The sequence below is a fragment of the Netta rufina genome, assembly GCF_964035555.1.
Source record: "Netta rufina genome assembly, chromosome: 14".
Lineage (NCBI taxonomy): Eukaryota > Metazoa > Chordata > Aves > Anseriformes > Anatidae > Netta > Netta rufina.
Window position 1 is genome coordinate 17,837,120 of NC_140137.1, and position 12,913 is coordinate 17,850,032.

The 12,913-nt window shown below is 46.9% G+C and overlaps 1 protein-coding gene across 1 annotated transcript; it reads right to left on the minus strand.

Annotated features, from left to right (window-relative positions):
- Positions 1-1,553: 1,553 nt before the first annotated feature.
- On the minus strand, positions 1,554-8,801 carry UBE2B (ubiquitin conjugating enzyme E2 B). Its single transcript, XM_084295185.1, has 6 exons — positions 8,657-8,801; positions 5,900-5,980; positions 5,120-5,145; positions 4,027-4,116; positions 2,782-2,870; positions 1,554-2,123 (listed from the first exon to the last, which is right to left on the minus strand). Exons 1-6 carry the CDS (start codon positions 8,698-8,700, stop codon positions 1,995-1,997), a joined length of 459 nt encoding a protein of 152 aa, XP_084151311.1. The 5' UTR covers positions 8,701-8,801; the 3' UTR covers positions 1,554-1,994.
- Positions 8,802-12,913: the final 4,112 nt, after the last annotated feature.

Here is a 12,913-nt window from a genome sequence, read left to right on the forward strand (position 1 = left end):
AGAAGGCGCCTCAGCCCCCAAAGTGTGTGTGTGGTTGCACAGCTCGGGGCAGCCCAGTTTGTGGCACTGGTCCCTGATCAAACCCCCTCCTGCCCCGGTTCTGTCTCAGAAACACCCCCACAAAACCAAACGTCCTGAGCTTCATCGGTCTGTGAGCAGGCTGAGCTGCACAGGAACGACCAAATCGATGTGAATTAGCTTGAATGCAAATCTCTTCTCACACGCATCAAAGAAACAAAAATAAGGACTGAAATGGGAGGTTAAAGTGAGAAAAATACTCAGAATTTAGACTAATTCTTAGAAACAGTAACCTTTTTGGTATTAGATTTGTAAACATCTTTGCCTCGATGCTGGTTTATGTTACTTACCACTGTTCCATAGCACTGCTACAAAAAGGCAAACTGGGTCCTCTGGGGGCTCTGTTACCAATTAGAGCTTCAAGATCTTTTAAACGTAAATTCCCTGACTTAAAAGTGACTTTTCAAGATTTTAGTGTAGTATTAGTGCTAATACTTTGAAGCCTCTACAACTAACTGCAATTTTCTAAAACTTCTGAGATTCTAAGGAGCGACGCTTTTGCTCCACAAGCTCCCAACACAGAACAGTTTAAAAAGCATTCCAAGTGCGGTGTTTATAATTAATAGTGCTGCTCCGATAAATCATACAACTTCAGGAGCAGGTGAGGTACAAATTGATATTCCTGTTCCATTGCATTTACACAAAATAGCTTTCGCTAATAATAAATATTTTTTTTCCTCCAGCTGAAATAAATTTTCATCGCTTTTCATTGAGCTGCATTTTTTTTTTTTTTTTTTTTTTTGTACGGGATTTGAGAGTTTTAATACATAGGTAATGCTGGCTGGAATTACGACAAAGGGATTACAATTTCATTGCTGGAAGGATAAAAAGGCCTAATTTGGTACTATAAACACCTGCTGCGGTTTACAGAATAAAGGAAGAAATCAGCATATCAACATTTACAGAGACAAAACCAAACTTCTTTAAAATTGGCAACTTCAGGATATTTGGCACCTCTGTGAAGCAGATGTGATGCCAGGTTCCAAAGAATAATTCCAGTAAATCTACAGTCATGTTCTCTGCTGTTGGTGATTCATTTTTCCCCTTTCCATTGGAAACTAATGGGACACCTGTTTAATTAGAAGATACTCAAGACTATATTACAGTGAATATATGAATATAGGACATATTTAGATAAGAATACTTTACAGCTTGGTAAAATAGAATCTCCCTGAAAAATAAAGGGTGCTGCACTATTACTGAAGCCTGCAATGGGGCTGTTGCAGCTCTGCTGTTGGTTTTGGGTTACATCTGTTTGTCCCCTCTAAGGTGGCAGCTACCAAGACTCTTCCTCATACAACTGAGGACACACAGAACCACGTCAAACAGTCTTAGGAGTGGAGATATCCACAGCGAAGACAACGATAGCATGGATTAACTTCTGTTTGTAAGGTGCATGGCATAATCAGCATGTAGCAAAAGGGAAAACAGACTGAAAATGAGCCCTTGGACAGAGATACAGAAGGAGAGAAGGATGTCTTGCACTGAGGTTATGTATTTAACAGTTTTACATGAAATATTTATATATAAAAACTTTGTTAAGTGCTTTTCTCCAATTTAAAAATCTAAAGAATTCAAAAATAAGGCATTCAATATTTGAAAAAGTACAGATTTACAAAATGTGTATATTCTGTCATGAAAACTCCACACCAACATTATACACTTGGAAAAAAAATACAAACAGGATATATTACAAATTTATGTAGCAATAACTTAGTTCATACCATGCAATAAAAAGTACGTTAATCAAGATACACAAGCTTTTACGTTTCCTAAACTGGAGGGCTTAATTCTGTTTGCAGATGAGTTTTTATGCAAATTCTTAGAGCTGTGGCACTTGAAATTTCTGGTAGCCTTTCTATTGAGAGTTAAATTGTACATAATGATTATGAGGATGGAGAGGAACGAAGCAGCTGTTACGAGTCATTCCAACTTTGTTCGACAATAGCTGAAACTCTTTTCTCGTATTCACGTTTGTTCTCCTGATAAAGTTGTGCTGCCTGGCTGTTCGCCGGACTGTTTGGGTTAGGTTCATCAAGCAGAGACTGTAAGAAGGAGAGAACAAAAAGTGAGACAAACCAGCACATTTTAGAACAAGGAAAAAAAAAAACAAACAAACAACTTATAACCTGCAAATCCAAGGTTTAGCAGTATGATGCTAATTGATTATTTGGCCATTACACCACTAACATCATTCAGGACTAAAGAGGGGCTTGAGATACCACCTCAACTTCACAGTAGAAAAATAAAACCAATCACCCAGGAGAAAAGAAAACATTTTTGCCATGCTACACCCTTTTTACTTATTCCAAATTAAGTAGATTTCAGCAATACTGTCACCTTGAGGAACTCACGAGCCAAGGCTTTGTGAAAAGGTTGCAATATTTCAAACTTTATACAAATATTACAACTGCTTGCTTATCTTGGCTGAAAACAGTTAAAAATGAATCCAAACCAGTAACTGTTTTCCTGTAAAAATAACCACTGGCAGTTTTGTAGGTCAAGATCAGTAAATTACCTAGGTCAGCACCTTTGTCTTTATTTGACCTAAAAAGCTACTGCTTAGTCTGCAGGTATTTGAAGTTCCGTGATACAGACACCCACTAGCCACACCACTGAGCTGTGTATTCTGGAATAGAGACTAAGACTTACACATGCTTAGTGGCATAATACAACATAATTGTTAAAGAGATGCAAACTTACCTGAATTGAAGTTAAAATAGATGAAACATCGTATGTTGGACTCCATCGATTCTGAAGAATATCTAAACATATGCTACCATCCGCATAAACTGTGAATACAACACAGATACCACTTAGAAATGATCAAATTTATTTTACATTTATTTCATTAAATACCATTCAAGGAATTAATTACTGTATCACTTCAGCCTGTGTTTAAATTAATGCGTTAGGACAGAGCATAGCAGTTATGCCTGACACTCCCATCTGGCTTGACACCCTGTATTTTGAAGGAGATAGATTGCTGGAAGAAACGAAACGCTTCAGAGGAAAAGGAGGAAGGGCCAACGATGACAGCACTGACACAAGAATTGGTAGACCCAGACCCAGCTTCTTGCTCCTCCTGTGTGACCAGCCCAGAATCAAACTGCTGTAATGCCTCCCAGCGAGCAGAGACATTTGCTGCAGGCACGGGATGCACTGCACCAGCCGAGGCTCTCGCAGTCACCACGCGCTGAATGGGGAGCTCTGCTCTCTGTTTTCACACACTCTGCACTCAGCAGGAGAGATGCTAAGGCAGACAACAGAAAATACTGAAAAGCTTGCCCAAAGTTCTACTTCTGCCTGCATAGCTATCAGGAGTCTGAGCACAGAAGCTTGTAAGAAGCTGCGATTTGTCATGCCAACTTGCACACCCTGTTGGATGCATCCAACAACTGGATGAAACCCGTGAAGAGCTGCAGGAGGAACCACAGCACTCTCTCTCAGGCTGCCCTCACGACTGAGGCAGGGTCAGCCCCTTTCCCTCTGCTCTCCCCTGCCTCCTGTGCTGGCACTGCTTGGCACAGGGAAGCCCAGGAAGGCACTGACTTGGCTGAAACCTCACCTGACAGAAATGGGTAACGTTGGGCTTGGTCAGTTCCCTGCTTCAACTCGAGATGTGTCTGCACAGACAGGAGTGCTGTAAAATGGAAGGGGGCAGGGATCTGCAGCAGGACTCCCCCTTTGTGCCAGCCTCAGCACAGCTCCTGCTGACAGTGCTTGCACGCGTTGGTATGTATTGATTGGAAAAAAATGGATGGCTGCTTCCTAACAGCACCATAATTCTCGATTTTTTCATCAAGCAGCTACTGCCTTAGACATCTACTTAGGAGGTGGTGGTGGATTGAGAGAGAGAGCTGCTGAGCATCCTGGAGCTTTGCAGAATACATGACTGCACCGTAATATTTAATGGGTGTTAGGGCTAAATAAAAATGATTTACTCACCATTCGGATGGAACATTTTTGATAAAAACCTAACAGTCGGAGGTTTATTTGGATATTCTTCTGAAAATTCTATTACTAGTTTAAAAGTACCTGTCCAAACAAACATAAACACAATCAGGTGATTAAAAAACCAAAAACCCTCCAGGAACATACTATGCAAGTTAATTCACATGCTCCACAATCAGTATTTTTTCCCACCATTATACAAACAAACCACATTGAGTCTGGTTTCTTTTCAGATGTTTCAAGAGATAACGGAACTGTGGAAATCCTACTTGGTAATGGCAGTAACAGCAGCAGCAGCTAGGTCCAACAATTATCCCCCTGCCCTCCTTCCTGTTCCTGTGACCGAATATGCCTGCTCTATGGACTACGGTGACTTTAAGGTGTTTCATTAAGAAGACAACGTGGTGCCAGCAAAGAAACCCTGGAATTTCATAATCAGCAATCCCAGCCTTTGGAGCTCATGGCTGATTCACTGAAAACCTTTATTATGGATCAGTGAATAACTCACTGTAACTCCTCCAACCCAACACAGAGAAAACCCCATCTGCTGCTGATTACTGCAGTAATACTACAATTATTAAACTCATTACCCCTCATATGCTTACAGGAGGCTCATTACACAGCAACTTCCCTGTTTACATACGGAGCGGGTATTCCCCCTCCCCTCCCCAAGTTCTATATTCAGAGCAATTCAAGATTTTTCACCTGCTCTTAGTTAGAAGAGCAGAGATGAATCAAGCACGCTACAAAGACAGAACCAGAAAAGCATCCTGCTCAGCTCTCTTGCTGAGCTTATCTGCAGAGATGTGAAAACATCTGGCAGCACTGGGCCAACTTCCCTCACTAAAAGTTTGAGCGTTCTGTGTCTGAACAAGCCTCGATGTGAGCAGTGCTTCACAGCTCTGAATGGACACCACTTCCAGCAAAATACGGTATTTTCAGGGCCAACAAGACCTTACTCCTTCACTCTTTTCCCTTGCTTAGCTTGTTCCAACTTCTCTAACATCTATTATTCCTCAAAGCAGAGCAGCGTTAACACTGGCAAGATTTACAAGAATGACGGAAGGAACAAAAGTTAGCTGCTTACCATCTTCAAAAGGTGTCCCTTCTGGCCTGAAAGGTTTAAAAATAAACTGGTTAATAACGATCATTACTTCTAAACATGCACAATAAATATATATTTTCTTCCTCATCCTCTTCAAGATAGAAGTGGATGCAATCATGTAAATATTTAGAGAAACATCCGGAGGCAATTTCTGGGAACTCTGTCTTAATTAGCACTTTCCCACATCAATCTGCAAGTCCAGATACCCACTGCCTCATCATCCCCAACGACACATGTGCCACGCGTAAGGCTAGAGCTGAACTAATGAGCAAGCTGCTGGCAAGCTGACTTCATTTTTACGAAAGAATGTAAGATACACCCTACAGGAGGGGACCTCTAAGAGATAAATATAATAGAACCTGTACCTCATTCTCCTGGGAATCGGTCCAATCACTGCTAATACATCTGGATTTAATAGCCAAGAACATGTGGTGCTCTTATGTACTTTTAAAGAGCAAGCCTGCTTTTTCATAACCCAATTCCTCTACAATCTATTCATTAAAACACAGGCAAACATTATTCAACAAAAGGAAAGAATTAAAATTGTTCACCGCCTTTCTTAGGCATTCTTTATAACCCCCTGAAAACAAATTTTCACTGGGGCAGCACACTTGGTTGGTTTTTTATTTATTTATTTTTAAAGTTTCCTGAGTGCACATCCACAAAACAAAGACAGCATCATAAAACAAACAGAAACCAACCCAAGAAACAGGTTTTATTAGCCTTTTGATGTAGGACTTCGTAGCGACCAAAAGCTCTTACCCAAATATAACTGCATTCCACTGCATTATATTATTCTCAGACGGTGCACCACTGACACCCACAGGAGGGTCTTCTTGCAACCTAAGGATGACAAAGATAGAACAAGGCTTACGTAAGTGAAATACCTCCACCTGCAAGCATAATTTGATCATAACAGCCACTTTTTAGGAATTTTCTCTCATCCCAACTTAGCGAGTACCCAAAGTGTTACGTGCAGAGGAGCAACGATCCAAATACAGAACCACGAGGTGATGCACACCAGGAGTGTCTCAGGCATTACACCAACACACTGCGCCTGCCCAGCAGGATAAATTCAGTGCTCAGGGAGAAGAGCATCAACTGTAAGAGTAATTTAAAGCCCCATAGCTGGGATTGATGGTACTACCCACTAAGTTATGAAAGAGCGACTGCTGCTGGCTGCCACAACGCAGAAGAGCACAAGTTCCAGCCAGAAGCAGGGGCTGAACACCACGCAGTGATATTTGCAGGGCACGCTTGCAGGAACCAAGGGCAGAGCGCCGACAGCTCAACTTCTTCTGCATCCCCAGATCTGCGCACGATGCGGCTACATGTGGCGTGAGGCTGTTCTGGCTGGCAAGCTGCCCGCTTCGAAAGGGAAGAGGGAGCGAGGGGAAAACCTGCGCGCTGTTCCCTGCCACCAGCTCAACAAAGGTAAACACCTGTCCCTAAGTCACTAGTGGAAGCATTTAAATGCTGTTTAGTTCCTTAACCCTTGGCCTAGGAAAAGCACGCTGAAAGCTGACAGCTCCCAGAACCAGACGCCCTCCTTCTGCCCATCCTCTTGGGTAACGCTGAGCGCGCAGCCGGGATTGCTGAGCTGTGTTTACATCCCTGCTGCGAGCACAGGCCGTTCAGCTCCATACCCGCAGCACAAACCACCTACTATTTTGGGCAGGAGCAGGAGCGGGACCTCTCCCGTGCCAGCCCGCGTGCCAGTGACGCTGCCGGAGAGCTCAGCCCAACCAGCGGGGCCGAAGGATGGCTCCGGGTTTGGGATCGATTCTAAAAGCTCGTCGGCACCCTGCTGCCAAAAGGGCTGGCTCCCGAGGGGTTGTGGCAAAGACTGGAGGCTGAATTGATCCAAACAGGGCCTGGAAGCTTTTAAGAGTTAGGGGAAATGTATTTGCAGCCCCTTTTCCAGCAGCAAATAAATATTATTTTAAAAATAACCTTTCTCTCCGATGGTTTAGTGAAATCGGAGGATCCAGGATCTGCTGGACTGCTCTCCCTCCACGACTCCTGACAATTGCAGCATGCAGGAGGAGTTTATATTTAACAAAGTGAATCACAGTTCACGGCGCACAGTCTGTTTTTTAGTATGAGGTAAGAGTACCATAGGGCTAAATAAAAATATAACTTAGGGGTAGGAAGGAGAGAAGTAAAGCGCTGACATGAGAAAGCTGAGTACATTTTGGGGTATTAAAGTGATCAAATATTCAATAAACAAACGTGCACGTGTTCCATGTTTCGCTGTGCTCACTTGGTTAAACTCCTCCATGGCTTCAGTCTCTTCCACCTTAATTTCAAAATTATCAAGCCAGTCCTTCTGAGGCCACAAAATCATAAAAAAAGTCTGACTGCTGTCCTGAAACACCACCTAGTCCTTCTCCCTGAAGGAACCACTGATTTTTGGTCACCTGTGCAGCCTAATAACATTAAAAAACATCGAGTATCCTGCTGTGATTCGAATGGGAATCGAGGACCACTAAACAACGAATAACACCCGAATAAAGCCCAAGAAGCAGGGCCTGCACCTCACAAATCCCAACTTTTCGGATCGACTGGGGCTTTTGGCCCTGCAGCTCCGCCAGCCACGCAGCTCAGCTCCACACAATACACGTCAACTGTTTACCCGTGTATTTTCAGGCCCTGGTGTAACACAGCTCCGCTAAAAAAAGCCACGCTATCACAGCTGACTCACCTCCAGCAGCCCAGGAGCCGCTCCAGCCCGCAGGAATCACACCGCACACCCTGAAGTTTACCCCCAAAAAAAACCCAGCCCAAACCACACGGCGACTTTCCATGCGTTAGGGCCGTATTTACATGGCAGAGGGGAAGTAAAGTTGCCCCGCTGGGGCAGCCATGGCCATTTAAAAGCCTCCAGCTAATTACCACTGCTAATGAGCACGGCGCTGGGTCCCTGCTGGTGCTGAGGGGGGAAACTGGGCTGGGCTGGGGGGCACCCGGCCCTGCGCCCCCCGGCTCTGGGGTGGTCTCAGCGCATAGGAATGGGGGGTCCAGGGCTGAGGGGGGGACCCCAGAACTAAGGGGGGGGGCAGGACTTGAGGGGGGGACCCCAGAACCTGAGGGGGGGCAGAACTTGAAGGGGGGGACCCAGAACTTGAGAGGGAGCCCAGAACCTGAGGGGGAGGGGGAAAGTTAAGGGGGGGACCCCAGAACTTGAAGGGGGGGGACCCAGAACCTGAGGGGGGGACCCTAGAACTTGAAGAAGGGGAGGGCAAATATTCGATGGGGGGGCCCAGAACTGAGGCGGGGGGGCCCAGAACTGAAGGGGGGGGGCAGAACCTGAGGGGGGGGGACACCCCCCAACCTGAGGGGACCCCAGAACCCGGGGCGCCCCAATCCCCTCAGAACCCCCTCAGAATCCCCTCAGCCCCAGCCACCGGGCGCCCCCCCAACCCCAAGGGGGGGTGGACAGCGGCTGAGAGGGAAGCAGGCGACACCCCGTGCCCCCCCCCCCCCCCCCCCCCCAAGCCCTGTGCCCCCCCCCCTCACCTCTTGAAGTCTCGCATCAGCCGGCGCCGGGCCGGGGTGGACATGGTGGCGGCGGAACACGCTCCCCCCGGGCCGCAGCACCGCCTCCCGCCGCCGCCCGCACAAACAACCCGCAATGGCGTCTCCCTCCGCGGGGGGCGGGCCCCTGCCGCCGGGCCGTGACGTCACGCTGGAGGCGGGGAGGGAGGGGTGGGGGGAGCGCTCGGCCCGGTCCATTCCGCCCTTGTGGGGGGGTGGGGAGGGGGAAGCTCCCACTGCGCTGCTGCGGAGGGGGGGGGGCTGCCCGGCCTCACCTCAGGTTTTGGGGTTTTTTGCCTCATTTTTTCTCAGCGCCCTCGCTGCAGGTGGAGGCTTCGAGGTCCTGACCCAGTTCGCAGCCAGCCCCTGAAGCAGGGTGTTTGGCTGCGTGTGTTGCGGTGCACTGAGTTCGTGGTTTTGGGAGGTCACAAAAAAACACCACAAGAGACCTAACGAAGCGCCCCAAATGTCGCCCTCGTCCCGCTGCCGTGTGCTCACGGAGCAATGACCGGGGATTTTATCCAGCCCAAAAGGCCAAAATCAGCTTTTTACCACAGCTCGTGCCACAGCCCCGCTTCAGCAGGCGGTGGCCTTTGGGATGGGGCTGCCACGGGTGCTCGTAGCCACCCCGCAGCTCAGGAACCTGCCCTTCAGGGGTATCAACCCCACACCGTGCTCCCACCTCAGTGAAAACACCCTTGAGGTGAGGCACACGCATGAGAACTGACACTGCAAGGCAGCAAGCTTTCTCAGGAGGTTTAGGAGCAAGGAGCCATCCTTCCCCAGCCACCAACACAGCTCTCCTGATGAACATTTTCCCTCCACACAGCCCTTGTCCCGAGTTTCCTCCTTTTCCCCGCACTCCTGCTTTAATTTTACGTGCCGCCGCCGCTCCTCCAGCTTTCTGCAGTTTATATTTAGCTCCAGCTAATTCCCAAGGGAGAAAGTAGACTGTAAAAACCAAGCGCAAGCTTGGACTTGTATAAATAATTAACGCCAGTCCAGCATCGTTCGTTACTCCGCTGTTAACATGCTGCCCAGGCCCGGCAGTGAATACATCCCCTACCCAAAGGGGTGCTCGAGTCACCCCAAAAGCTCCCCACCTCTCCTGGGGGCAGCCACCAGCTGCATGGAAATGCCCCTCACAGGCACCAAGCAGAAGGGTTAATTCTGAAATCCTGCATAGTTTCCACTTGTCTGGGGAACCTTTTCATCAGAATCACAGCAGCAACAGCATTTCTTCTCCTTTGATACCGCTGGGGAAGAGCAAAAGAAACAAGAGGTCACAGCAGCTTCCTTAAAGCTTCCTCTCTGCTGCTTCCTTGAATGCAGGCATCAGCCAAGCCCTTACCGAGCCCAGCATCTTTATTTATTTTTCAATTATGATTTTTGGAAGGAGCCTGCTGCAGGCCAGCTCCAGGCTCTTCCACAGCAGCCAGGCTCACCCGCAGCGGGGCTGGCAGTGCACAAGCAGCGTGTGAGTGCTCGCAGCAGAGGGCACTGATCATCTGTCCTCCTCCTGCCCAGCACGGTGGGCTTGGACAAAGCTGTACGCACCAGGATGGCCTCACGGGTGTTGGCATTATCTAATTTAAAGGTTTCTTTTTAGTCATACCTGGCAGTTAAACAGGTGTGGCCGGTAACTTCATCAGGAAATGGAAAGCTTTAGTTTTTTCCTCTCTGAAGAACCAGCTGCAATTTCTGTCCTGTTGATTGCATGGAGTATGTAGGTGAAAAAAAAATTCTCATCAGAAATTTCTTTCTAGTTGTGTTTTTGATTCCTGTTTTTCCCCAGAAATTATATTTGATAAAGGAATACACTACATAAAAAGGCAGCACCTTGCAGCATAGCCATTCTACTTTAATCTTCAGTAAACACTATATTTGTGTAAAATTTTTGTAAAACCGGAGCATTTCTCAGATAACTTTGTTCCTTCATAAAATGAGAAGCTTGAGAAGTAAGAATGAAGTGAGCTACTCGCTCTCCTGTTTGTTAGAGCAGTCCTGGTAATGTCACGGTTCTTTTTTCCAGGTCACTCTCCCTTCCATGCTGCCGTGTCCCTCTGGGAGGAGACGTCTGCATTAGCACCAGCCAAACCCAAGACTCCAAAATTAGGGAAATGAACAAGCTGAGTCACCTGTTAGGCACCACTTTTGTTCTCGCTCCTTGCAGCAGCTGAGGAGTGCCCCGGGGACCGTGCTGTGCCAGGTGCCACGCTGCTCTGCAGCAGGCAGCCTTTTCCCCAAAACACTCGGGAGCAAAGAGAAGGGCTGGTGGCAAAGTGACTGATTTGCTCTCAACCTTAGCTCCTATATAGAAATAAGTGGTGCCAAAGTACAGAGGAGAATTGAGGGGTTTTACCCCTGCTGCCAGCCCCGTCCCTAGCTCCTGAACCCGTTACTGCCTCTGGGCCCACCTCAAGCCCTCAGAAAAGCAGCCTGCAGAAAACAACCATGCGTGGGGCTCCCAAAATATCCGGCTATTCTGACAATTCTTCCTTGAACACGCTCCAGCACAGTGTGCACGTATTTACTTGGTTTACCCAGGGGCACAGCACCCACCAGCACAGCCCAGGGCCAGCACACCTGCCTCTCCCCTAGGAGCAGGGCGAGTACCTCCCCTAGAGTAAAACTCAAATTTGGAGAGAAAGTTTTGATGTTCATGGGAATGTTTCAAGCAAATAGTGGAAGGACGTGTGTGAATGCTGCTGAGCTATGAAATGCTCTGGCCGTGGGGTGCTGTCACCGCCTGTACCTCTGTACAAAGGCACTTCCCTGCGTGCCCTTAGCAAGCTGTGCGTGATCTCCGTGAGGCGGAACCCCGGCTACGTCAGGCCAGCAGGGAGAAAGCAGAACTGGCTGGAAGGCCACCACTTCTTCAATCCAAAGGTCAGCTTGGTGGCTCAGCCTGCGTGCTGCCCCAGCTTCCCCAGGTGGCGTTTTTTGTCAGCTGTGCATGACATCACGTTGCTCTGGCTCTCTTCCCAGGATACTGAGCGCACATTGGCCACAAAAGGGGTGGTGTCCTTCTTATACCAGCGCCGTGCCATCCCCAGACAGAAGAGGGATTGTTAATGGTGCAGCGGGGAGACCTCCCTTAAAAGCTCCATAGGAACATTTGAGTTCAGACCTATTGCCACAAATTTTCTGCAAAAACTTTGGTCAGGACATCGATCACCTTGGATTTTCTCCTAGCTGGAGACACCAGCTCTCACCCTAGCGTACTCTTGATTCAATTGAAAAGCTCAGCTGCACGACTGAACATTAAATAAATGTTATTGCTTTCAGATAGAGATTCTTATTCCTTGTAGTGCTTTATCACACAGATACTGAAAGTTTAATTATTTATTGAGAAATGGGTTTTGTTTCATAATAATAGTTTAAGACTTCCAACTGAAATGATCTGCAGAGTCAAAACTACATAGTATCGTGACATCTGACTGGAGGATCAGGGGAGTATTTGGGCAGTAGCAGTATCAGTAGGGACTATTTGGACCCATCTCTGAAATTCTGAAGAGCTAAAAATGTTTACTTCTTTAATTTTGAGCCAGTCCATTTTGCTAAGCAACCGCTTTACCAACTGTCTTCCCTGCTGTTGCAGTAGCTTGCTGGTCCTGCCCTGCTCCCATCTTGTCCTTTTTGTACTGTCTCTTCTCTTTTAATCACTGCTGTTTTGTCCTGCCATTGATGGGGGGGTGCTGTGCAGAAACGCTTATTATGCTCGCTCATCACCTACATTTAGCTGTTGCTAATTGCAGTAGCATTAGGACATGGATGACTTTGGGAAATTAGGGCACTCTGTGGCTCACAGAGTCAATTCTACTGCAGCAGGAGAGGTTTTCTTGAAAGCCCATCCTTTCATGCCCTGAGAATTGCCTTTTCTAAAGAAGAAAACAAACAAAACCTGCTTCTTATTAAGTGGATTTCTGGTTATTTATTTATTTTTCAGGTTACACACCAGGAACTTTTACATGCAGTGTAACATTAGCAAAAGTAAGACAATAATATAGAAACTAAAATTCTATAGGGAAGGTTTGGAATTGCAGAGAAGAGTGGTAATTCCACTCCTTATGCCCTCATTCATCCTGTTAGGTATTGATTGCTGTTAATAACAACAGGACACTGCAGCAGCTATTTTGGTAATGTTGAACTATAAACATGGAGGTAAATAGCTTAATAAGCACAGATAATTCCTTTATTCTCAAACCTCAAATATAGTCTACAGTGCAGAATGAGTCA

What these genes read in the sequence shown, in the direction of transcription:
- UBE2B (XM_084295185.1), bottom strand. Translation starts at nt 8,700, where the DNA reads ATGTCCACCCCGGCCCGGCGCCGGCTGATGCGAGACTTCAAGAG. An exon ending in CTGATGCGAGACTTCAAGAG is followed by an intron (nt 5,981 to 8,656) that starts GTGAGGGGGGGG and finishes TGTCATCCTTAG; the next exon opens with GTTGCAAGAAGACCCTCCTG. An exon ending in TGGAATGCAGTTATATTTGG is followed by an intron (nt 5,146 to 5,899) that starts GTAAGAGCTTTT and finishes TAAACCTTTCAG; the next exon opens with GCCAGAAGGGACACCTTTTG.